This window comes from Vigna unguiculata, chromosome 11 (assembly GCF_004118075.2).
Source record: "Vigna unguiculata cultivar IT97K-499-35 chromosome 11, ASM411807v1, whole genome shotgun sequence".
NCBI classification, from domain to species: Eukaryota; Viridiplantae; Streptophyta; class Magnoliopsida; order Fabales; family Fabaceae; genus Vigna; species Vigna unguiculata.
The window spans coordinates 31,056,456-31,082,963 of NC_040289.1; the positions used below are offsets into that span (position 1 = coordinate 31,056,456).

Consider the following 26,508-nt stretch of genomic DNA (forward strand, 5'->3'; position numbering starts at 1 on the left):
AACATCAAAGTTATACTCTCACATCAACCAAAAAGAGATCTTAAAGGTTTAAGGAAGTCAATCAGTAGTAACTTACAATCAGGAAAACACTTTTAAACTAAATAACAAAATAGCTGGACACACATCATCCCATTTGACACACATGTAGTACCTTTAACTGGAAGTAACTCAGTTTGTTTGTGCTAATTTGTGCATTGGAACACATTAAGTAACTTGTAGAATAAATTTATCAATTAGTGGTTCTAATTATGAACATAATGTTGATAACATATCATAAACACAATGTTAGAAGGAGTCATGGATAACAAATACCAAGGTAGTATTTTATGTAAGAGGGTGTAATAGTCAAAACGAGGAGAGCATGGGAAAGAGAAAGAGGTTGTCACAGATGAAATGCCTGACACAATTTCCATGCACACTCAACTTTGTGAACTCCGCAACAACAGATATGAGTAGGTGGCACTTTCTTTTTGCATGACAAGCAATCCAAAATCTGAACTCTTCAGGAAGAGAGAGAAGAGAGAGAGAGAGAAAGACCCCACTTCATTCTTCATTGTTCCTTTCCAAGGACAGAAGAACTTAGTTGATGGTGTTGCTGAATATACATTCTTCATCTTCGTCTTCATCATCATCACTGTGAGAGAGATGGCTTACAACAAGGGTGTGCATAGCAGCAGCGGAGGAAGTCACAGAGGAAGACCTTATGCTTTGATATTGTTGATCACTTTTGGGGCTGCACTGCTTGGGGTTATGGTGCTTCACAAGCTCAGAGAGAGGCGCATCTATACCCTTCTTGTCAAAGAGAAAGATCATCAGATTCTTGCTCTTCAGCTTCTCTTGCAGGTCACTAACTTTTCTTTTCTCAGTTTCTCTCTTCCATCAACCCCTTCCACCCTCTCTCTCTCTCTTGGTTTCTCTTCCTTACTTTTGCGTGTCATTCTCTTGTCACGACACGCAAGGTGCCACATGCAATAAAGAATATTAAAGCTTCCTTAAGAACACAAACTCTCTTTTTATCAATGCACTTGTTGACAATGAAATTGCTTGTGAATCATGTAACTTGTGAGTTTTAACAGCTTCAATGCATGTCTGGAAAATAGATATAAAATTCAAAAGAGGTTGTATTGGGATTGTTTTAGGTGGATTGTCAAAAATTTATGTCTAGGATGAAATATGGTAAAGATGTTTGGATTTTCAAGATTCTTTTGATTCAATTCTGCAAAATGTTTGGTGGGTTGTAAAGTGGATTAAATTCCTGTTGAGATAAACTTCTATACAGGAGAGAAGAAAAAAAGAGAGACAAAAAGAGTTCTTCTTAGCTTCTTAGCGTGATGAGAAATGTTAAATAAAAATAAATTATATACAAAAAGAAGTGCCTAGATTGCTTATAGCTTATGGAGAAGTTAAATATATTTTATTTTCTAATTTTTCTTCTTCTGGAAGTACTTAAGGAGAAGTTAATCCAAAAAGTTTTAATGTAGAATAACACTGTTACCTAATCATACAGAAGGAAAGAGATCGCAGCAAGGAGCTGAGAGGGAAAAACGAAGAGATTAAGGGGAAGATATACACTCTGAGAAGTCAAAAGATGGAGTTGTCTAGAACAGTTGTGGAGATGCAATCCACATTGGATTCACTGAAAGATGAACAGAAACTGATGGAAACAGCATTTGAGGAGCAGCAGAATGAGCTGAGACTGATGCAAGAAAAGGTGGGCGATGTGGGACAGGGAGGCTCTGAGATAGTAGCATTAAGAGAGAATCTTAAGCATAAGGAAGCAGAGATAGAAGACTTGAAGCGCCGTCTTGAAAGCCCAGTTAATGATCAGCCAACAACCATTCCTGAGATTGTGACAGCAAATGGAACAAAGCAAGCCCAAGATGAATCTGAGAAGGAGGAAGATTCCGGTGAATCTGTCAAACATGAAAGTGAATTAACCAAGTCCAAAGATGGAGATGTTGCAACTGAGATAAAAGATGAAATTTTGACTGATGGGGAGATTGGAAAGGCAAACAGAAACTCACAAAGCGATGGTGATGGTGTGGTAAAATATATTGATGATGCCGAAGTGGTGGACGGGGGAGAGAAGAAAACAATGAGCGAAGAACATGTTGGAGAAGTAGAGAACATTACAGATAGTGGAGGTCAGGTGAAGCAATTGGCAGGGATGAAGAGGAAACATGGCCATGCAAGAAGAACAAAGGGGAAGCGCTGGAGAACCAATGTCAATAGTAGTTTAATGGAGCACAATGTGGTTTCTGATAATCGCATTGGCAATAGAAAGGTTTATAAAGATGAGGCTAAAGGTAGAAGAGTTGGGAAAGTCTATGATGAGGAAAGTTTTCTAAGGAACAAAAATAGCCCAAGAAAAGACAAGTCACAGGCCAATTTCTTAAAGCCTGACCGAGGAGAGCCCAATGTCACAAGCAGTGGTACTAACATATACCCAGAGAAGAATCAGAATCTGGACGAGATGAGAGGGTCAGAAGTGCATGAACAGAGTCTTGCGCAACAAAACTGGAGCAAGAGACATATCAACAAAGCTGACAAGAATGCAGGACAAACAAAAACTAAAGTGTTAATTGAACGCCCAGAAGAATTAGAGGATATTTTGCATGTACAAAAGCAACATAAAGATGGTATTGACACTAGCCATGATGATGATGAGGATGGTGATGAAGATAATTTTCAGAAGTCGCATTCTGAATTTCAAGATGAAAACAATGATTACAAGGAAGAACTAAACGAGTCAGAGTATCAGTCTGGTTTGTAATTAAGCTATATTCTATATTTTCTCTACCCATCTAGTGTGTCTGCGAGATGTCCTCAGAAATATTCCAACTCATGAAAGTCTGCATCGAAGTCAGGAAGATGTCTAGTAGTAATATATCAGATTTCTTATTTTTCTTATTTGTAGTTAATATATCAAACATTTTGTTTTACGACAACTAATCTCTTTAAAGTTTGTTCAAATAAAAATGGTCTTTTAACATATCAACAACAGCGCATAATCACCCCTACCTCTGCATAATTTGTATGACCTATGATGTCTCTTCATTTAACATGGACAACGAGATTGAAAACAGAATTCCATTGTCTACTGAAATTGAATGACCTATAAGATTTGCGCAGCTAATTAATTTAGAAAAGATGACTATTTCGCTCGAACTAAATGAGCTAGGCGTTGCTTTCGAGTTGCAATGGAAGAAACACATTTTCCAACATAGTTTTAGTCAAAACATAAGTATTTCAACTCGTTAACTGATTCAAATAAGTGAACATTAGTTGAAAGTACATTGGCAGATCCAAACATATAGGCGCTTACACGATCTGAGAACTAACTTTCGATGTCAATAAAAGTGTTAGGCTCATTAAGATCATTCAAGTATTCAAAATTCGTGAGGCAGGAACGTGGCATAGCTTCCTCAGTAGTTAAGGCAATGTCAGTAAAAGTGTATGTTTGCAAATGTAAAGGAAAGCAGAAATTTGCATAGACGGGTAAATAAAACTTAAATGTAACACATTGTTCTGGAAAAGATCATCTACCGATTTTCAATGTAGCGTAGCCATAAATCAATGGATAACAGACCAAAATATTTGTTTGCCATCAAACAAGACCGAGTCAAAAAAACTCGGGAAAGTCAGGTCGCTAGATTATTACCAAGAACATTTTGCATTGTAAATATTCTCCAAAGCTCAGTGTGATGCTTCTTTTACCAAATTCTGCACATATTGAGAGCATTCAGTGAAGGAGAACTAAAATTTTAACACAGTATAAATAAGATACAGATGAGACTAAAATGAAAGTACACAAATTTTCTGAACACCAAACTGGCCATCTAATATAATTAGAGGATTAAATTTCATTTGAAGTGCTTCAAAGAAAACTGTTGTATAGCGGTATATTTTTTTGGCCAATATGACAAAACTCACTATCAGATCCAGAACCATGCTAAAACAATTTTTATAGCTATAAATTAAATTTTTATATGCTAAAACAATTTTTATAGCTACAAATAACACTTCATCTGATCCATTGAAGTATTACACCATCTGAACACAATATTGCTTACAAAAAACAAACAGCCTTCAGTGACAACAAAGTAGAAATACCAAACTTTCAAATGAAAAATGCTAGAGTTTATTCGGATTGAATAGAAATCCTGACCAAAGCTGAAGTTTTATAATTGAATTAAAATTTCTCCATTCCAACTTTCTGTGTAGGAAGAATTTTCCCAAACTATGGATATATTGAGTAGAACAAGAGCACTGAACTAAAACAATGCAAAAAAATTTCAATGGTATACAATTGGAAAGAACTCTTCTGACAGATGGCAGAACAGTATTGCATAATGGAGTTATAGCAAACAATGTCATACAGATCCTTAATCAACCACAAGCACAGGAACTTCAAAATAATATCAGCACATAGTAGTTGCGCAATGTCATACCCATGTCACATACATACCCACTCATGTTAGATATTTGACAAACATTTTGAAAACGACTACCTGCATGTAGTAATTCTTTTATTATTATGTATCATTATAATTACGTAATCTGGAGCATTTTATCAAGTCTTCAATAACCTGTCCTCAATTTTAAAATCAATAACTTTTTTAATTAAAGATTTTTGTCTTACGTCAAATGTTATTTCTATAAATTTTACAATTTCCCACAATTCATGTTAGTGTGGCATTGCACCCAATAAACTGCTTCTAAGCAGCATCAAATAAACAGGAAAGTACCTCTTCTTTCTTTCCCTTGCCTCCTGTGAAGAGCTTATATCCTCCATAGACGAGTAGTCCCCAGCCAGCTAAAGAGATAATTACAAACTGCAGACATAAAACAACCATCCCAGAGAATGTTCACACGTTATTTTCAAATTCCAAAACAGCAAACCAATCATCACATGGCGAAAATTAACAATTCAACTCCACTGAGCGCAGTGGAAATTCAAAACACAAAACAAGAGACTCACGTGCTCTTCCTTCCATTTAGACGGGCTCATTGGGTCTTTCCAGAAGTTAACTTTGGGAGGTCCATGGTGATCTACAACAATCAAAACATTAAATGATTAAATCCATTCCACATATGGCACTATACACAGACCTATAACACACAAAACTGATCCCAATGGCAGAATACAAAAAATAAAAGAAACAACAAATATCAGTTGATTGAACAATATCAACTTGGGTTCACTAAGTCACATTACACTATCAAAACTAAATGGTCCTTGTTTTTTTGGATTATCATGTTATTGGTGTGAAGAATTTATCAGTTTTATTGGCGACTAATCTTCGACACGAAACATCCTTAATGCAGATTTGTCAGTTTTTCCCACAATGTTCAACCCTAAGATCTTAGTTAAGGATCCAGCTCAGTACCACTCATACCACAGACAAATCGAAAATAAAAAAAGAAAAAAATCACTGTTTTACTCCACCATCATGAGACATATAACCAAGATGGAAGACCTAGATTAGTTTTAACAAAGTTTGATTTATTTAAATATTTTCCATACCATTCCTCATCGTGAATACTCCTTGTACAAGCCACATTTAAAAATTAATCAAAGCCGTACTTTTCAAATCAGATGCAACATATTCCCATCAGATGACATTTCCCAAACAGTGTTTTTCACAGCACATCCGAGTCCTAGGTTTTCGAAAAAAGTAGCGGAGGAACAAGAGAAAGCGAAACGAACAGTCCAGAGATTTTGAATTCGATCATCGAGAATGCAAAAAGAGGGAATAAACCGAATCGCGGGAATTTGAAAAAAAAAATGAAAAGAGAATAATGGGAAGGGGTGAATTGAGGGAGAGAATTGGATGGGGAAAATTACCAGCTGCTCCGGCGAGACCACGGCGGTGGATGAGTTGAATGGGTGTCTTGGAAGAGGAAAGACCGACGCGAGTTAGGGATGCGGCTCCACGAGCAAATGAGGCCATGGTTTGAGGTTGGTGGCGAGAGACAGAGAGAAAAGGCAGTGTTGTGGTGCTGTGGAAGCAATTATAGGTCGGGAATGCCCAAAAGGGTGTTATTAAAACGGCAGCGTATTTTTCTCATCTCCATTTTTTTACTTTTGACTCTACCAAGGTCCTAAACTTCTCATAGGAAAAACAAATATAATACAACTAACAAATTGGTTCTATTTTCTCAAAGTAAGAGAACATTTGAATCATATTAAATTAATGTTTTAAATCTAAATTATTTATTAATAATTTATTAAATGATCAATTAATTAAAAGTTATAAAAAATTACAAATAAAAAATAGTATAAACAAAAATGTGAGACCGACTAAGATATAGAGTCTGCTAGCCTTAAAAGTCTGATCCGTATAATCCGCAGTCCGTGCGTACTGGACTATGGCCTGCATTAAAACAAAAAAAGAAGAAAAAAAATCATGCACTTATGTATATTGATTACTTCCCTTTTTGACTTTTACATGAGCGTTCCAAATTATTGTATGAGTGAAAAACACTAATGTTATGTATTTTTTAATGTACTACAATCTTGAAGAATACATCGTGTATGTTAAAGTATGAATATGAATATGATAAAAATGTTGAATTATCAATTTATCATTCAACTTCTCAAAGTCTTTACTTAAATTTATGAACTTGTTAAAGTTTCCGAATTTGTTAAACATTGAAAGTTTTATCATAAGAATTTTTTATTTACAAAAGAACGGATCGGCAAGTAGGCCCATAACGTATGCAAAGCGGGCCAGAATTTTCAACCTACATTTTTAATGCGAGGTGGGCTAACTCGACCCACATTTTACATACCAAGTGCGGCCTAAACAGGTCGAACTTACCTGCAATGCCACCCCTACTTGTCAACAAAATAAACATAAATAATTAAATAAATTTTTTAAGATATTATTTTCTTATATTATTCTTATTTCTTATATTATTTTTATATTATACCTCGTAACTTCTTTTATTTTATTATAATAGATAATATATTATATTACAAGTTTTTGCATACAAAACCTTATTCAGTTTGTGAGATATCATCAACTAGATTTCAAAAAACAAGAAAATTTTAATAAATACCTTACATTGTGTCTAGATATAGAAATTCACAATTTAAATATATTAATTTTGAATTTATCTAATTTTAAATTGCTTTATTTTTTAAAATATTTTGTATAGATAAAAGATTTAAATTTAATGAATTTTCATTTTCTTATTTGGATAAAATGTTTTAATTAATATTGAATATAAAAAATATTTAAATATTAAATAATTATTAAAAATTTAAAAATATTAAAATTGATTATTATTTTTTAATTGATTCTTGTTTATGTTATTTTTTTGTTAAAGTTTGTCAATATATTTTTAGCTAATATTTGCAACATTTTTTTTCTACTAATGTTAATCCATATTGTTTTTAGTTAATGCTAAGCACAATTATTTAGGTTAATATCGATCTACGATGTTGATAGTTGATAATTTTTTTTTTCAAGACATCATGGCCAATACATAATAATAATGGTAAATTGTGATTAAGTTAAGGTAATGACTAAAACATATTAGTATATATTAGTATAGTATTAGGCAAAGTTAATCAAGTTATTTAAGTATGTGGAGGACTCATTATGTAAAAGCTCATAAACATAATATAAATAACGAGGTAAATTGATTACATTTTATTATTACATCATTTATTATCATATGAGCACTTAATTAACTTGAGCATCAGAATGTCCTCTGTATAGGTACATCACATCTCGATCTTAAAGAGTCTTGGACCTAGGACATCTGCACCTAAAGGTGCAACATTGAAAATTGAAGCACATGAGAAGAGTTACTCGTGAAGGTCTTTGCATGATATATTCAGTTTTACAATAACAAATAGTAATCTACAAAAAGAATTTAACAACTTAAGTCACCAAAAAAGTAATTACTTGGACAATATCTTGATCTAAGTTATCAAAACCAAAAGTTGAGAGGAAAATATGAGAAGCAAAATGTGAATTGAGGAATATGAATAATTTCAAATTCTTACCTTTAAATCAAATTTATTTTTGTAAATTTTAATCAATCCAATTACTTTAATGAAATTATAGAATTTCAATTTCTTTTTAAATTTTTTACCAACATAACATACTTTATCAAAAAACATTGAAATTCTCTAAAAGAAATAACTATCTCATTAAAGTTTCGTATCATATAGCAAATTTTATATATCAGATAGGAATAAAAATAAAAACTAGGGTCATTACCCTATGTAATCAACTTTTATAAAACCCCATCATCCACTCCCCTCTTCCTCTTTATGTTTCATTTTTTTCCATTTTCCCTTCTTCTAACACTTTCTCCCCTCCACATCTTCACACAACAGCACCTTAGAGGAGAAGAGCTCCTTTCTTTGCAAATTTCTTCAATCAACTCTACATCAAAAGAAGGAGAGCTTCATTTTCACCTTCCCTTTCTACAAAAGAGTAAGTTTTCCTTCTTCATCTTCTCTTGAGTCAAAAATTGATCCTCATGCTTGTGCGGTATAGGGTTGTGCATGCGCTCTTAGAGTGTCTTATAAGATTTCTTAGTCTGTAGCGAAACTAATAGCATGTTAGATTTTGAAATTGAGCACTTTCTTGTTTTATTTAGAACTTTCGTGGCATCTAGCGATTAAGGGTTGTAAGAGATCAAGAGAAATTCCTACACCAAGTGAGAGAAGCTAATTTATAGTTTTGCATGTTGAGTTGTTCAATTGTTGTTGGAAATTGCAAATTTTTTGTTTTAGAATTGTAAGTTTGTCAATTTCTAAATCTTGATGATGAACTGTGTGATTAAGACGTTAAAATGATGATTGAATTGTGTATTAGTTTGAATTTGTGTAGAAGCATATTGAGTATGCATTGTAATTATGAAAAGCATAAAAAATTGAATTATATGTTATTGATGTATTTGTGTGATCTTTGAATTGAGTATTTTGACACTCGTGAGTTAAGAAGTTTGAAATTTTTAATCATTAAGAGGTTTGTTAAGTCGGGATTAGCTCAAAGAGTGTCAAATTACTCAATCAAAGATCAAAATGGTAAATCTCAGTTTTTTGATACCGTCGGGCATCGTCGTAATCCCGCTGAGAGCCACTTCAATAGTGGCCACTGACTTGGGGGCATTGGATGCCACTTTTGGACTATTAGGCATTCTCAAATCAATGGGTTATGAGGGTCGTAGGGTCGAGCGCCCATTTTCCAGTGCTAGGTGCCTTCAAACAAACATTTAAAAAAAAAATCAAACACCACTCATTACATGACAAATCCATCAAAAGACATGTCTAGAAAACTAATAGGAAGATAATCTAGTGCCCATGTGAGGAATCAAAATAAAAAATAAGGTATAAAGAAAAGTTGTAAAATCAAATAGAGAAGCCAAAGGATAAAAAATAAATTGAAAAGAAAAGAACTTGACATGTTAAAGATGGAAGAAATTGTAAGAGAACCTATAGGAAATCTTGAGAGCTTCATTAGTGAGTGATGGTTGAGGAGCTTGCATTATAGCTAGTTACAAAGATAAAAAAACAAAAACGCAAAATGAGGGAAAAATCACATAGAAATAACACATAAATGAATAAAGTGTCAGTTTAACAGAATAAAGAGAGAAGAATAACCCAAAAATTCTACTAAATACAAAATGTGAGAGAGCAGACTCACAGAGTGTAGAAAGTGAGAGACTGTTGGAAAAGGGAGAATAATATCTGGAAGCATATTTCAATTTGAAGGGTTGGAGAGTGAAATTGAATTTAAAGATGCAACAAAATTTAATCAAGTACACGTGTTAGTCATTCAAACTACCACTTGTTCAATTCCCAAACTCCGGATGTAGTTTCCCATTTAGCTTAAAATGTTTTAATTTTTATTTTCATTTTCTTTTTAAAAACTTGAAATTCCATTTGTGTTACCTTATTTTGTAGTATTTATAGATGTGGACGTTGATATTTTTCATTTTTTGAAATTTTATAATTTTTTTAATATTTTGGAAAAAAGGAAAGGCACAAAGTATTATGCTGACAAGGACGACCACACGAGTACTTAGATCTTTATTGGGAATATAAAACTACGTGAGTGACCATACAAGTACTCAAGAAAAGAAGTGAAAACATATTTTGAATTATTGAGTATAGAGTACTAAGACAACATGAACGGTTACACGAATACCCATATGTTTAAAGTACGTATTTTAATTTTGACAAAGAAATATATTAAGTATTAGGACAACACAAACAGTCACACGAGGACTCTTACCTTTATTTTAAAGATGTCTGCACAAACGACCATACAAACATCCAAAAGAGAAACATATTTTTTAATTATTTTAAAAAAAGAAAGATACAAAATACTAGGACACTGTGTTAACGAAAATTATCAAATTGAATTATTGATTTAGTCCTCTAATTTGTTAGTTTGTTTTATTTTGGTCCTCTTATTATTTTTTGGTTTAGTTTGGTCCTTTAAGTCTTTAAAAGGGTTCAATTTGATCTATTTTGTTAAATTGACGTTAACATTGTGTTTGTCCATGTCATGTGTCATTTTGTGGAATTTTTTGTTTTTTTTTTATTTTTTAAAATTAAACTGTCACTTGTCACGTCATGATCGCGACACATGTCAATTCGTGAAATTTTTAACTTTTTTTATCTTTTTTTAATTTAAAAAAACTGCCACCTAAATATTTAAAATACTTTATTCTTTGCAAGTGTAAAAAATTCTAAGTGAAAATTTTAAGAAATAAAATAACATGAGTATTAAGAGAGAGATTTAATGTATAAATGATAAAAAAATTATTTTAACATGAAAATATAAGTTGTAATTAAACTTAATTACTAATTTTGTATCAGATTACAAAGGAGAAAATTGAATCATTTTAAAAATAGGGGGACTAAATTGAATCAAAATTGTACATAGAGGGACTAAATTGAAAACTGTCATTGTTAGTCTCACATGTAGCACAACCATGACTTTCCACGTGGCAGTTTTTTTTAACTAAAAAAATCAAAAATTTAAAAATTAAAAATTCCAAGAATGAACACGTGGCACGACCATGACATGACACATGGAAGTTTAATTTTAAAAAAAAATGAAAATTCCACATAAATGACACATGGCATGTACAAACAGAGTGTTAACGTCAACTTAACGAAAATGATCAAATCAAACCTTTGTAAGGAATTAGAAGATCAAGTTGAACCATAAAATAATAAGATGATCAAAATGAACCAAACCAAAAAATTAGAGGACTAAACCACTAATTAAGCCAATAACTAAAAGCTCAATATATTTTTGGAACACGTGTCAACAGAATAAACATGAGTATTTAAGTAAATTTCTTAATATATTTTTTTATATATTATTCTTACTTCTTTTCTTATACTATTCTTATTTCTTACATATGTGAATTTTAATAAGAGCCTTACTACATGGTATTTGGATAGAGAATTCTACGATTTAAATAGGCTTAAATACCTTTTTCGTCCTCATTTTCATAGTGTTTGTTGCGGATGATCCTCAATTTGACAGAATGTTTAAAATGGTCCTCATTTTCGCATTTCGTGTTTTATTTGGTCCTTTTTTGTTACGCCGTTTAAATGAGTAACAGAGCACTGTACGGGTGACATTGTTTCTATTACGTTGCATTGAGGTGTGTTACGTGTACTGTACATATGGCTAATTAACGTTAACTTTTCAATTTGGGGAAAATTTTGCAATTAGGGAAATTTCTTCATCTTCGTCTTTCTTGAGCTCGGATTTGCAGAGGAAGCAACTAATACTTGTCATTTCATCGTTGGATTGCAGTTGCGCTCTTCATTTCAATTTTCTAGTTAATCATCATCAACGAGGTAAGTGGGTTTAGGGTTTTTTGGGTTGTGTTTGCTCGTGGGTTAAGGTTTTCGTAATTCTATTTTGTAGTTTGTTTGTGTTTGGATTGTTGTGATGTTCTGCATGGTTTCTAAATTACTTCCATGATTTTGTGTTGTTTGTGTCTGTAGGTGGGGTTCAATGGGGTATTATTTTAGTTGGTTTGTTTGTCGGTTGTCGGTGTTGGTGTAATGGTCCCCATTATTTTATTTGTAATTGATTGTAGCAGTGGTCCCTCATTGTGTTAAAGTAGGCTTAATAATACATCTTTTTTATCTGTTTAATTTACTTTAGGGTAATGAGTGATGATATGTTCGATGTTGTTGTCCACCACGGTGGTGAAGTAGAGGCCCATGAAGAGGCTGTTGAAGTAGAGGTTAGGGATGTCAATGGTCTGAATAGGGACAGTGTTGAGGATCCAAGGCTTGTGGACGTGGATTTGAATGTAGCTAGTGATGTTGAAGTGGAAGGTGAAATTGAAGTGGAAGGTGATATTGAAGTGGAAGCTATGTATGAAAGTGATGATTCTAGCAGAGGTAAATTTGAAAATAGAGCACGTCATTTAACCGAGTTATCTGATGATGAATGACATTTAGAAGAATTACTCAGTGGGCCAGATAGCGAGAGTGAAACAGCTGGGGATGAAGAAAACAATGATGAAAGGACAGGATGTGGTCCATTCTAGACATTTGTAATGCCAAAAAGTATGACGGATTACAAATGGGAAGTAGGAACTGTTTTTCTAGACAACAACCACTTCAAGGATGCCATTAGGACTTATGCTATTCATGCAGGGAGAAATATGAAATTCTTGAAAAATGATAGTAAGCGAGTTAGGGTTGGTTGTTTGGGTGCACAAAATAAATGTCAATGGTTCGCATATTGTTCCTATGTTCGTAGCCGTAAGATTTGGCAATTAAGGAAACTACTTGATGTTCATTCTTGTAGCAGGGAGTTCAAGATTAATATCATTAAAGCAAAGTGGCTTAGTGAAACCTTGGATCAAACTCTAATAGAGAATCCAAAGCTAAAGATAAATGACGTAACACAAAGGGCTTTAAGAAAATGGAATACACATGTGTCAATATCAACAACTCGTAAAGCAAGGGCAATGGTTGCAGATATAGTAGATGGGTCATTTAAAGAGCAATATAAAAGAATCTACGACTATGCAGATGAATTACTAAAATGTAATCCTGGATCAACTATAAAAATCAAAGTGGAAAATGATAATGATGAAGCAATTTTTCAGAGGTTTTACTTCTATTTAAAAGCATGTAAAGATTCCTTTGTCTTTTGTAGACCCATCATAGGTTTGGATGGTTGTTTTTTAAAAGGAAAATACGGAGGTGAGTTGTTGAGTGTTGTGGGTAGGGATGCTAATGATCAGTTACTGCCCTTAGCGTATGCTGTTGTGGAAGTTGAAAACAAAGAAACTTGGACATGGTTCTTAGAATTGCTTATTGGTGATCTTGGAGGTATTGACGTGTGTGAGACAATGACCTTTATGTCTGACCAACAAAATGTATGTTTAATATATGTTTGGGACGATGATCTTGCTTTTGTTTACTGTTGTAAATACTAATAATCTTATCATTTCACAGGGATTAGTACTTGTCATTCAGGACCTATTACCAACTGCTGAGCACAGGTTTTGCATGAGGCATCTGTATGCAAATTTCAGAAAAAGATTCTCTGGACAAAAATTAAAGATACTCATGTGGAAGGCTGCTAGGAGCACACACCCAACAGCTTGGGAAAGAGTGATGTTAACAATTAAAGAGTTCAATATTGATGCTTACAGATACCTTATTGATATACCTCCAAGGTATCTCTACTGTACAAATACCTGATTTATGTACAAATACCTAATTTTTGTACAAATACTTGATATCAATACTGACGCTATCATTCATGCAGGTTCTAGTCCAAGTCTAGATTTAGTGGTCGAGGCATATGCGACACAATTGTCAACAATATGAGTGAAGCTTTTAATAGTGTCATAGTGGATGCAAGAGGCAAACCCATAATCACCGTGCTCGAGGAAATCATAGTTTATTTAATGGAAAGGTGGGCCACCAAGAGAAAAAAGGTTACAACTTTTGAAGGAAACATCTGTCCCAAGGTCCTTAACAAACTACATAAGGAAAAGGAGTTAACCAAATATTGGACCCAAGGTTAGGTTTTTGTCTTTTTTTAACACAATCAATTTATTCGTGTACTGATATGTGTAATGATATTTGCAACTGGTCAGGAGAAAAGCTATTTGAAGTGAGGCACATATCCATGGTTGGAAATAAGTACACAGTGAATGTGGATGCTCAACATTGCAGCTGTAGAAAATGGCTTTTGACTGATATCCCTTGTTGCCATGTTATTGCAGCAATGAATTTCATCAATGTCAATGCTGAGGACTTCATACCAATCTACTTTAGGAGATCCATCTACGAAGAAATATATCAATCCATCATTTTTCCAATCAATAGTGAAGTCTTATGGGAAAGAACTCCCTACCTTGACGTCCATCCACCACATAAGAGGATCTTACCAGGAAGACCCAAGAAAAAAAGAAGGTTGGAAGAGTGGGAGTTGAGAAAGGATAACACACAAATCAGCAAAGGAGGTCATAGAAAAAATGTAGCATATGTCGTTAGATTGGACATAAAGGAGATATTGCTTAGATAAGCCTGTGGATGAGCAAACTACAACACCTGCTGAGACTGCACCAGATGCCCAAACTACTGAGAATGCATCAACTACTGAAATTGCTGAGAATGCACCAACTACTAAAACTGCTGAGAATGCACTAACTACTAAAACTCAAACAACTCAACCACCAAGGAATGAAGTGAAGAGTCAAGCAACATCACTACCAGCACCAAACGAACCATCTCAGTAGTTTAGGATGAAATTACAGATTAGGAGGAGGCCATGATAGCAGCTACAAATGTCTTAATTATTTGTTGGAATTTCTGATGCAGAATTCATTATTGATGTACTGCATTTTTTGAGGAGGCCATGTAGGCAATTATATGTATTTTCACTTTCCTTAAACTTTGTTTAATATCACTTTTGTCAAACATTGATGTATTGCATTTTGATGAGGATGAATTAATGTTATGAATTTAAATTCTTCCAGACCTAGATCAATTTAATCTCACCCAAGCTTAGATCAATATCACTTACTTCAATGCTTATACTAAGATGTCATTTTGAACAGGTTGGGACTAATATCAACATAATCAAACTAATTCATTTCTTCATTTACAATAGTACAAAACAAATTGGACTTTAAAAGATTACACACAATAACAGTACGAATAATACAATAACAACACAAGTGAACCCTATTACTAATTGCAGCCTCTTCTCAGCAACCTTCAATGACTTCTCCAAATCATTAATCTGCCTCATTTGTGTCGTGATGATGACATCCTTTTCATCAACATCACCATTTCAAAAAGTTGCAGCCCACATTATTGGAACCACCACTCTGTAAATCAATAAACCAAAAATTAAAACCAATTTATTATTAGCACAAAAATAAAATAAAATTGTATCCAAAATTTTCTACCAATATTCTTTGGAGTTCTTGCCATCCTCAGAGCTACCATCTCTTCGCAGCTACAAATTGAGGTTAATCCATTTCTCGTTGAACCACCAACAGTGCATGAAGTGATACAACACGGTTGCCTCCAACGATTACAACCAGAGGTAAAGGAGAAAGATTTGGACCGTGACATACCTATATAATGGGATTGCATGAAGAAGATTGCAACAACACCAATTGGGAATGGAGGAACAAGATTGCCAAAACTCATCAATTGCTCAAACATTCCTTACCAAAACCCTAGCTGACTTATTTATCCCCAAATATCTAATTATCACACTTGTACAATACACGTAACACACCATAATACAAACAGTGCCACATGTACAGTGCTCCATTACTGATTTAAACAGCGTCACAGAAAAGGACCAAATAAAACACGAATTGCGAAAATGAGGATCATTTTAAACGTTCGGTAAAAATGAGGACCATTTTAAATATTTTGTTCAAAATGAGGATCATCCGCAACAAACACAACAAAAATGAGGACGAAAAAGGTATTTAACATCACCTTAACAAAAATTATCAAATTTATCCTTTGTAAGGAATTAGAAGACCAAGTTGAACCATAAAATAATAAGATGACCAAAATGAACCAAACCAAAAAATTAGAGAACTAAATCACTAATTAAGCCAATAACTAAAAGCTCAATATATTTTTGGAACACGTGTCAAAAGAATAAACATGAGTATTTAAGTAAATTTCTTAATATATTTTTTTATATATTATTCTTACTTCTTTTCTTATACTATTCTTATTTTTTATATATGTGAATTTTAATAAGAGCCATGGTATTTGGATAGAGAATTCTACAATTTAAATATATTAATTTTGAATTTATCTAATTTTAAATTGCATTATTTTTTTAAAGATTTTGTATAGATAAAATTTAAATTTAATGAATTTTCATTTTGTTATTTGGATAAAATGTTTTAATTAATACTTAATATAAAAAATCATTTAAATATTAAATAATTATTAAAAATTTAAAAAATTTAAAAAAATTAAAATTGATTATTTTTTTAATTGATTCTTGCTTATGTTATTTTTTGTTAAAGTTTGTCAATATTTTTTTAGCTAATATTTGTAACATTTCTTTTTCTACTAATGTTAATTGATATTGCTTTTAATTAATGTTGAGCACAATTATTTAGGTTAATATGGATCAACCATGTTGATAGTTGAGAGTTTTTTGTCAAGACATCATGTTGGCCAAGAAATAGGAACAATGGTAAATTGTGATTTAGTTAAGGTAATAATTAATAATAGCAAAGTATTAGACAATGTTAATTAAGGTGATTAAATATGTGAACCAAACTCGTTTGGGTACAAGTCCATAAACATAATATAAATAACATAGTACATGATATAAATTGATTACATTCCGTTATTACAACATTTATTATCATTTGATGCACTTGACTAATTTAAGCATCAAAGTGTCTTTTGCATACACATCTCATCTCGGCCTTGAAGAGACTTAGACCTAAGACATCTAAACCTAAATTGCAAGATTGAAGGTTGAAACACGTTAGAAGAGCTACATTGAAGGTCTTTGCAAGGTATAGTCCGGCTTATAAAAACAAATAGTAATTTACAAAAAAGATTTTAACAACTTAAACCATCAAAAAAGTAATTATTTGTATAATGACTCAACCTAAGTTAAGATGTCCAAAACTAAAAGTTGAGAGGAAAATATGAAAAACAATATGTGAATTTAGGAATATGAATAATTTCAAATTCTTACTCTTGGATCAAATTTATTTTTTAAAATTTTAATCAATCCAAATACTTTAATAAAATTATAGAATTTCATTTTTTTTTAATTCTTTATCAACATAACATACTTTATCACAACAAATTTGAAATTCTCTTAAAGAAATAATTATCCTATTAAAATTCTATATCATATAACAATTTTATATATCAAATAGGAAAAAATAAATAAAAACTAGGGTAATTACCATATGTAACCAATTTTTTAAAACCTCGTAACCCATTCCCATCTTCCTCTTTATCTCTTTCATTTCTTTCCCCTTTCCCATTCTTTTAAAAAAAATTCTCCCCCTCTTCATCTTTGCGCAACAACACCCTAGGGGGAGAAGAGCTCATCGTTTTGCAATTTTCTTCCACCCATCTTTGTTCAACCCGACATCAAAAAGGGGAAGGCTTCATTTTCACCAAGCCTTTTTCCAAAAGAGTAAGCTTTCCTTCTTACTCTTCTCTTTTATCGAGAATCAATTGTCATGCCTGTGTGGTGGGAGGGTTGTGCATGTGCTCTTGGAGTTTCTTCTAAGATTTCTTAGTCTGTATTGAATCTAATAGTATGTTAGATTTTGAAATCAATCTCTTTCTTGTTTTGTTTAGAACTTTCATGGAATCTAGCAGTTAGAAGTTGTGAGAGATCAAGAGGAAGTCCTACATTAGGTGAGGGAAGCTAATTTCTAGTTTTGCATGTTGAGTTGCTCAATTATTATTGGAAATTGCAAATTTTGGGTTCTAGAACTGTAAGTCTGTGAATTTCTAAATTTGTGATGATGAATTGTGTGATTAAGACGTTAAAATGATGATTGAATTGTGTATTTGTTTGAATTTATGTAGAAGCATGTTGAGTATGCATTGTATATACAAAAAGCATAAAAACTTGAATTATATGTTATTAATAGTGTCTTTGTGTGATCTTTGAATTAGGTATTTTAACACTATGAGTTAAGAAGTTTGAAAATTTTAACCGATAAAAGGTTTATTAAGTGAGGATTAGCTCAAAGAGTGTCAAAGTACTCAATCAAATATAAAAATGGTAATTCTTAGTTTTATGATATTGCCAGACGCTATTATAGTGTCACCGAGAGCCACTTAGACAATGACCACTGATGTAGGGGCATTAGAGGTCACTTTTGGACCGTTGGACGCTCTTAAATCAGTGGGTTCCAGGGTCGTATCGTCAAGCTCTAATCTGTTTTGTTAATCGTCAGATCGAGCTAAAATTTTTACTGGTCCTAGATAGATAATTTTGTTCTTTGACCACTCGTATCTTCAATTGGAGGTCTATAGTAAAAACAACTTTTCATGTAACTTTCCATAGTTTAAGTTGTTGATAACTTTGACCTTTGTTACTTGTTTGGTGCATAATTTTTTCCACAGTTACCCAATTGAGTTTATTCTCTTTGAATTGCATTTTTTTATTCAATTATTTTTAATTTGAATGTAAGAACATAATTTTCCGAGTTTTATGGAAACTGCAATTTTATTTGGAACAGAGACGAATTTCAATTTTACATTAAAAGTTAGGGAAAAACATATTAAACCGAATAAAATATTATGACATGATGTAGATCATAACAGGTTTTGAGATGATAATGGAGATGAAATTTCTAATGAAATGAGTGATGAACACAAATTGAAATTGGAGAACGGTGTGAAAATGAATATAAATTAGTTACGATAATTGAATAGATAATTTTGTATAAAAAAATTGAAAAATAAATTTTAAATAAAATACCTCTCTTAAAGGACTTACTTCCCATTCAATTTTGTTTGTTGTTTATAGTTTACATGTTGATGATAGGTATTTCTTAATTTTGCTATCTACTATTTACATCAATACCTTTCAATTCATCTCTCATAATATTTGCAGCTTTAACATTTACCTTTTCAAGAATTATGTTGAATAAGACTGCACCTTAGGCTGCTTTCTTCAAGCTGTCACCCCATAATGAAAATTAATAAAAAAATATGCATATACATATATATATATATATATATATATATATATATAATATAATATAATATAATATAATATCTCATAAGGTAATGAAAACATCATTAAAAAGGATTATAAAAAAGAATAGCTAAAAGAATATCTAGTTACCTGAAGGAGACATATGGTGTGGAACATGTCATTGAATTCCTGTAAGAGAAACTTCTCCTGTACAACAACTTTTGCTAATTCTGATAGCAATCCAGCAATCTCGTCAGCCTGATTGTGAAAAAATTTTAACTTTATTTCAATTTTGAGTCCTCACCAGATAATGACTAATACACTTATCAAACATACCAAGGGTAAATAAGTAGACAAAAGTGAATTCATGGAATTTGTTAGATTCAATGCACGCTTTTCATAACCAGATGCTAATTTCAAATCCACCTGTAAACAACACAATAACACGAAGTCTGTAAATGCGATTTTTTTATATTGAATGTCTTTAATTTAACTTACCTTTGCACCTTCTAAAAGATGAACTCTGCATGCAACAGAATACAAACATTCTTGCAATAAGGTGATTGCAGCTACATATGGCTTTTTCATAGATCTCCATGTTTTCAATAGCTTCATCTACAAACATATATCACACACCAACGATGAGAAAATTGAATCTCTAAAACAACAACAATGGCATTGTGCAAATGCACATCTCAATTAGAATTCATTTCAACCAATTCAATCATAACTAAATGAGACACACGTACACTATAAACTCACTTGAGATTGCAGTATACCCTCCAGTTTCATCTCAAGCTTCTCTCTCTCTATCTCTATTTTCGTTAGTACTAGTGAATATCGCAATTTGGCTTGACTATTCAAAGCACATATGAAAGTGCCCTAAACACAAAACAATTGACAACAAAATTGTTAATCTCACTATAGGTGAAATATAAAACCATTTCAGAAATAAACAACCCAAAAACCTTAAACAAATGAACATAATAGTCTGTGTCTAAACAGTCTATTTTCTTTTATCGAATCATTACCCAAACTTTGAGGAAAATGGTGTGATTCACAGCACAAGCTCTTGCATTTGCAAATCGCCATTGAATGAAATGATTATCAAGCAAACGTAGTTGATGAACCAACTCAATATTTAAAGGTTTCTTGTGTCTGAAGAGATCAATGCCCTTGCTCACAATCTTCTCCACACTTTTGGGTTGTGGTGCCCTCAGGCTAATATGGCTATGAGACAATGCCCAGTGAGACTTGGAACTCACATACCCAAGAACAGAATTGTTAGCTTTCTTCACCGCTTTGTGCGTCTTCGCCACCCATGAGTCATGAGAATCTCCCCCTTTTGTTCCCATGTATTTAGAAAAAACCTTATCACCCTCTTCTCTCGAAATCCATGTTCTTGCCAGAGAATGTGGTATCTGATTCTTAATCAATTCAATTCTTACAATAATGAAAGTTTCTTTAAATGATGCTTTATTTTCGTTCAAGGTGAGTCTTTTAGGAACAATATGGGAATCAAGTTTCTTCATTTCATCGTCTCCTTCGAAGCCATTAACGTTGCTTCTTAACTCCTTGCAACTTCTTTGTTTCATGCGATTAGAGAAAACAAAAACATGTTATGATTCTGATGATGGATGATTTATTCTCTCTTTCTCAACCTTTCGTTATCTTTGTGATCGTCCAAGAGTGACGGAAATTTAGTTCTCAATTTTAAATAAAATCTCACCTTTAACTCTCATCATCATTCATTATAATTTTTTTTATTTCTATATAATATTTTGTAAAATGGGTATTGTGGAATTCACCGTTTATCTTAAGTTATTATTAGGATAGTCGTAATTTATTTTTATACATATATTTCCTTTTTCACATAAAAATATATTTAATTAAATAGTCTTATATTATTTAAAATTACTGTTATGTTATAAGAGAAAAACAATTATTTCAATTCTTCCCTTCCTAGTTTCTTCTTTTGGATAATTTGAGAGGCTTTTTCTTCTTGTTTTGTTTTCTTGTTCTCACAAGAGTCTTGCTTGATCTTTCGTAATCTATTAACTCTACAAATTATCTCATCTCAAAGCTGGTTAAAACTAAAATAAAATAAAGAAACCAATTGAAAAATAGGAAAATGATATAATAAAAAAACTATTGCAAAAAGTTTATTTGGGCCAATACTTTTCAAAAAACTCAATTTTCTAAATTTGTTTAATTCAATCTAAGAAGCTTTTAAGATAAATAAAATGCACATTTAAGAATTATGTACCTATAAATCACTATAAGAAAAAACCAATTTTGCTAGAGAAATTAGCGAGGAAATAGGAAAAGAATGAAATTGTAGCATGTATGTAACAAAATAGCTACAAATTTATCATAATATATATTTGTAACTAACCCCTCTCTAATTAACGAGGGAATAGTGAAGGAAATAAGGTGTAGCTTCTTTGTAGCAAAATAGCTACAAATTAACTAGAACATATATTTGTAGCTAATTTCTTACTAATTTGTGATGAAATAGCAAAGAAATAAAATTGTAACTAGTTCGTAGTAAAATAGCTATAGATTTACTTGAAAATATTTATAGTTAACCTTCTCAATTAAAATCATACTAAATTTATTTTTAATTTTAGTATATATATATATATATATATATATATATATATATATATATATTAGTTTAAATATTTAAATATTATTTTTAGCTTAAATATTTTAAAATTATTTTTAATTTAAATATAATTATACATTGAAATATAAATGATAAATATAAATATTAATAAATTAATTAAAATATATAATAAAATAAGATAGGATTTTTTCGGTAACTAACAAATATAATTTATATTTAAAAAATAAAAATATTCTAAGGAAAATAAAATTATTAAAAAAATTTAAAAACTATCAATATATTAACACATTATAAAAATATACTTTATTATTATATATGAATTAATTTTTTATTTATAAATTATATTTATTATATATTTTTTAAATGGTAAATAATATTTACAATATTTTTTATTTTCCATTTAAATGTTATAAAAGTATTGAAACAATTCTTTTTAGTTATATTTAAAATGAAATGATTAATTATTTCTTTTAATTATTTATCATCTCTTATGCTGTTTTTTTCATATGTTAATTGATTTGAAATAAAATAATTATTAATTAATTTATATTATTACAAATTTATTATATTTAAGGTATAATTTTTATATGTTTATTTTTTTTTAAATTTTAAATATAAAATAAATTATTTATGATACATTATAAGTAAAGGTAAATTGTAAGTAAATATTTTATTTTTAAAATATAAATATTTAACTTAATTTAGTTATACACTTAAAAATAATCTAATGTTTAATTAATTTTAGTAAAAAAAATAAATTTTTCATAAATAATTATCGATATTATTATGTATTCTTTTATATATAAGAGGATAAAATTGAATATTTTAAAATTTGTTGTCTAAAATTTTCAGAAGTTTGTGGAATTTCTGAAAGCATCCGGTGTGTGAAGCTCAATCTTGGTAAGTTTTTCAAATTTCAGCTTAAACAACTCAAACTCTAGACTCTTTCTTCAACCTCATTTCTACTGAAATTGGGAAAGGATTTGATGTCGTAAACGAAGTCAGATTCAAATCTCCGTTTGTTTTGACAGAAACACGAGTTCGCCAGCTATGGTCGACTTCGAGTTCGCGGATAAAGCTCCTCCTTAGTTCGATCAAGTGGTACACTTTAAATTACTGGTTCAAACCTTCAACTTGAGCATCTTCATTACTTTACATCTCATCTTAATCGATTCCTGCACAATATTCTTCATTGCACATTTTTCACAGATTAATTAGGATTTAAAGTTATCGATCGAACCTTTCTTGTTGTTCTGTCGTGTTTTATTCTCAGATCTTTGGAATTGTGGAATCATTAGCATTTTGCTTGATTTTTTTTTCTTCGTGTTTGACCTTTTCAATGTTCCCAATTATCAGTCAATTATTAGTGATTTTAAAGTTACAGATTTAGTGAAGAAAATTAAATTAGGATTTCTTTTCATATATATATATATATATATATATATATATATATATATATATATATATATATATATATATATATATATCAATTCTATATATCAATGTTCATAAGGGATTTTCATTTTATATCAGTTTTATATATCAATCAGTAGTTGAATTTTGGTCCAATCAATTCAGAACGATTTTGCAAGGGAAAGGTAGTTTGGGATTTTATCTTAGTGGGCTTGGGTGTTTTGGATAATGTGGAGGATATTAATATTTTGTTTGAAGTTTTATTAATATGCAGTTACAGTGTATCATATTTTATGATTCAATTCCATCAGAATTTTATCTCGAGAGTGCATCAATCCCCATCATCTTCTCTCTTGTTGTTCCACTCCCATTAATAATTCATTTCAAACACTCTTTTCTTCTTTAAGCAAGGTTAGACCAAAATTATTTATGGTTGAAACATCAAAAAATGATGAGGATTTTTCAAATGAGAAAAGTTGTTAATGATTATTTTCAAGATGGTGGATCAATGGGAGTCACAAATATTGCTCTTGATGATGAGAAAATACAATTGTTTTATGACAATGCCCCAATGGAAGAGGTAAACATGGATGATGTAAATTATCCGATACACAATGTGCATCGGATAAAATATTTCAATTATTTGAGCTAATCCAAAAAAAAATTCAAGATAACTTAAGGTGTGTTTTGCATCTGTTTGTTGTTTCTTGATATTATAATACTCAAACACATGCAAAATGCCCTGAGGAAGAGGAAGAGGGCGAGGTCGAGGTTTTATTACTCCATTTCATCCTACTCAATCTCTCATTAACTCTTTAGACCCGAATCCTTTTTTGCACTCACCAGGTATAGTACAAATATTTTAATGATGTCTTATATATTAACTTTTTTTAAGTTTTTTAACTACAAGGTATTATTTCATTATCTTTTTCTTAGGTGCTACTTCCATCCATGAACCATGAGTTGATGTTGGCCATTCAACCAATGGTGATCAATCAACAGACACCACCTCAACAATCTTTTAAGAGAGAATTATTGTCTACTTTAAAGAAACGAGAATGAAGACATGCCTCAAAGAATCCAAAACTTTGTTTGTGTTTTAATTGTTGATGCGTTACTTTTTGTTGATACCCTCTGATGCTTTTGTGTCCTAAAACTATTATACATTAGTGGAAACTGAAAACTTTTATGTTGTTTTGTATTATTTGATGGATATACTTTGATCATTGTAGGATCCTTTGTAAACAGGTATTTCAAATATTGGAAGTATTTATACACTTTTTGTGAATCATTTATTTTCTTTGTCTTCCTTTTTTATCATGGGCATAGGTTCATGGACATGACTCATAATAGAGAGTGAATAACAATAAAGTAAGTGCAATTAACAAAATAATATTTGTAGGAGAATAATAGAATTGCAATAAATTAGCTAATCAATTGTGATACAGATTAGTGATAAACGAATTGTGACAAATTAACTATGAAATAGCAAGAATAAAATTGCAATAGATTATCGACAGATTAGCTACGGATTAGCGAAAAAATAATAGCTACATATTAGCTACTGATTAGAGATAAAAGAATTGCGACAGATTAGCTACGGATTAGAGAGAAAAGAATTGTGATAGATTAGCTATGGATTAGCGAGAAGATAATCGCGACAGATTAACTACAAATTAGCGAGAAGAGAATTGCGGCAGATTAGCTATGAATTAGCGAGAACAAAATTGTGACAAATTAGCTACGGATTAGCGAGAACAAAATTGCGACAGATTAGCTACGAACTAGCGACAACAGAATTGCAACAGATTAGCTACGAATTAGCTAGAAATTTTAAAACTTTATCACTTCAAATAGAGAGGAAATAATAGAGAGGGATTAGCTATGAATTAGCTACAAATTAGCTACGAATAATATTCCTCTCTAACTAACTACTTGTATTTAGTTACGAAAAATTTCTTAGCAATTTGGTAAGTAATCTGTCGTAAAATGTTTTAGCTACGGATAAACTACAAAATTTTTCGTAACTAATTTATAAAATTTTTGTAGTGAATTATTTACCATTTATTTATTAATTTCATCTTATAAAACATATAATATTGTTACTTGTACTAATTTATTATTTAAAAAACTTAAATATATATTTCCAAATCATAAAACATATAACCTTTTTATTTAACCCCCAAATTAAAATTATCTGTTTAGATTCTAAGTTATAGAAAATGTTTTTTTTTTGTCTTTCAGTATTAACATGGTATACTTGGAGTTGAAATCAGTAACAACTTCCACATCACCAATTAAATATCTAATTAAAATAATGACATGAATTTTTTTAGTTAAAGTGTCTTTTTAGTTCTTTTCATTTAGGTCAGTTTTATTTTAATTCATCCCATTTAAAATTATTTTAGTCTCTCTAATTTAAAACTACTTTTTGTTAATCTTTCAAATTGATTTTCTTGAAATTGAAGATCTAAAAATGTAGTTTTTTTAGAAAACTAAAAGAAGAAATTAAAAAAATGGAGGGATATATATATATATAAACCTATTTGAAAATACAAAGGTAATTACTATTCATTCTAATTCAGATGAAGTGGAACTAAAGTAATAAACTATGGAGTAGTTTTTTCATCGATGTTACTTATAAAACATTAGTTTGAATCTACAGTCTTCTGTATTTCAAAATTTTTTTAAAGACTTCTTTGAGTTGTTTTTTTTTTCCGTTAAATTATTGTTTGTTCAACATTCTATTTATCAAATTATTTGCTTGACGTGACTAGCTTGAGGAATATTTGAAATTGTTCAACGAAATACAACACCACACATCAGTATAAAATAAAAAGTTTGAAATATAGAGATTCATTTCATGCATAATAGAGTCAAAAGTTTGATTCTTCATGTGCCAACCAAAACTCAGAATACTGAGATTCATTTCATGCAGAATCAACTTTTGATTCTATTATGCATCGTATTGGTTTAAATGACTATTAACCTTTTACTATCAACTAGTAGAGCTTTCATGAAGATTAAAATGAACAACATCAACAACTATTGCACTTCTTACGAGTAAAAATTAAGATTAGAGATCGTTTTCTTGAAGGAATGCGCTCAAAGTGTAAAGAATTGAATTAGTTAAACATAATTATTTTCATAAACTCCAGCATAAGATTTCGTAGTAGTTTTCAGTTCTAACCCAAGATTAGTGTAGCCTAAATTTCAAGTAAAATGAGCAATTTTTCTCTAATCTGATATACGATCATTGTACTC

General features: G+C 31.0%; 4 protein-coding genes across 4 annotated transcripts; 2 read left to right on the forward strand and 2 right to left on the reverse strand.

The window, feature by feature from the left end:
• The first annotated feature begins 293 nt into the window (after positions 1 to 293).
• LOC114170088 lies at positions 294 to 2,968 on the forward strand. Its single transcript, XM_028055570.1, has 2 exons — positions 294 to 843; positions 1,508 to 2,968. The coding sequence occupies exons 1-2, from the start codon at positions 475 to 477 to the stop codon at positions 2,771 to 2,773; spliced, it is 1,635 nt and encodes a 544-aa protein (XP_027911371.1). The 5' UTR covers positions 294 to 474; the 3' UTR covers positions 2,774 to 2,968.
• A 501-nt stretch (positions 2,969 to 3,469) lies between these two features.
• LOC114170089 lies at positions 3,470 to 6,087 on the reverse strand. The gene is made up of 4 exons (XM_028055571.1): positions 5,849 to 6,087; positions 4,982 to 5,052; positions 4,749 to 4,835; positions 3,470 to 3,723 (listed from the first exon to the last, which is right to left on the reverse strand). The coding sequence occupies exons 1-4, from the start codon at positions 5,952 to 5,954 to the stop codon at positions 3,697 to 3,699; spliced, it is 291 nt and encodes a 96-aa protein (XP_027911372.1). The 5' UTR covers positions 5,955 to 6,087; the 3' UTR covers positions 3,470 to 3,696.
• A 6,489-nt stretch (positions 6,088 to 12,576) lies between these two features.
• LOC114170359 lies at positions 12,577 to 14,769 on the forward strand. Its single transcript, XM_028055834.1, has 5 exons — positions 12,577 to 13,395; positions 13,475 to 13,698; positions 13,809 to 14,047; positions 14,125 to 14,493; positions 14,552 to 14,769. The coding sequence occupies exons 1-5, from the start codon at positions 12,577 to 12,579 to the stop codon at positions 14,767 to 14,769; spliced, it is 1,869 nt and encodes a 622-aa protein (XP_027911635.1).
• A 4,366-nt stretch (positions 14,770 to 19,135) lies between these two features.
• LOC114170360 (QWRF motif-containing protein 3-like) lies at positions 19,136 to 20,797 on the reverse strand. The gene is made up of 6 exons (XM_028055835.1): positions 20,234 to 20,797; positions 19,965 to 20,084; positions 19,701 to 19,817; positions 19,539 to 19,628; positions 19,353 to 19,460; positions 19,136 to 19,183 (listed from the first exon to the last, which is right to left on the reverse strand). Exons 1-6 carry the CDS (start codon positions 20,795 to 20,797, stop codon positions 19,136 to 19,138), a joined length of 1,047 nt encoding a protein of 348 aa, XP_027911636.1.
• Positions 20,798 to 26,508: the final 5,711 nt, after the last annotated feature.

Bases quoted from the DNA above. Each gene is read 5' to 3' on its own strand.
- LOC114170088 (XM_028055570.1), top strand. From the start codon at position 475: ATGACAAGCAATCCAAAATCTGAACTCTTCAGGAAGAGAGAGAAGAGA. The intron at 844-1,507 runs GTCACTAACTTT...CTAATCATACAG, and splicing joins CTCTTCAGCTTCTCTTGCAG to AAGGAAAGAGATCGCAGCAA.
- LOC114170360 (XM_028055835.1), bottom strand. From the start codon at position 20,797: ATGAAACAAAGAAGTTGCAAGGAGTTAAGAAGCAACGTTAATGGCTTC. The intron at 20,085-20,233 runs GTAATGATTCGA...TTTTGTGTTTAG, and splicing joins CCATTTTCCTCAAAGTTTGG to GGCACTTTCATATGTGCTTT. The intron at 19,461-19,538 runs GTATGTTTGATA...TTTCACAATCAG, and splicing joins TGTCTACTTATTTACCCTTG to GCTGACGAGATTGCTGGATT.
- LOC114170359 (XM_028055834.1), top strand. From the start codon at position 12,577: ATGACGGATTACAAATGGGAAGTAGGAACTGTTTTTCTAGACAACAAC. The intron at 13,396-13,474 runs GTATGTTTAATA...ATCATTTCACAG, and splicing joins TTATGTCTGACCAACAAAAT to GGATTAGTACTTGTCATTCA. The intron at 13,699-13,808 runs GTATCTCTACTG...GTCCAAGTCTAG, and splicing joins CTTATTGATATACCTCCAAG to ATTTAGTGGTCGAGGCATAT.
- LOC114170089 (XM_028055571.1), bottom strand. From the start codon at position 5,954: ATGGCCTCATTTGCTCGTGGAGCCGCATCCCTAACTCGCGTCGGTCTT. The intron at 5,053-5,848 runs GTAATTTTCCCC...TGATTGTTGTAG, and splicing joins TGGTCTCGCCGGAGCAGCTG to ATCACCATGGACCTCCCAAA. The intron at 3,724-4,748 runs GTACTTTCCTGT...CAATATGTGCAG, and splicing joins GCAAGGGAAAGAAAGAAGAG to AATTTGGTAAAAGAAGCATC.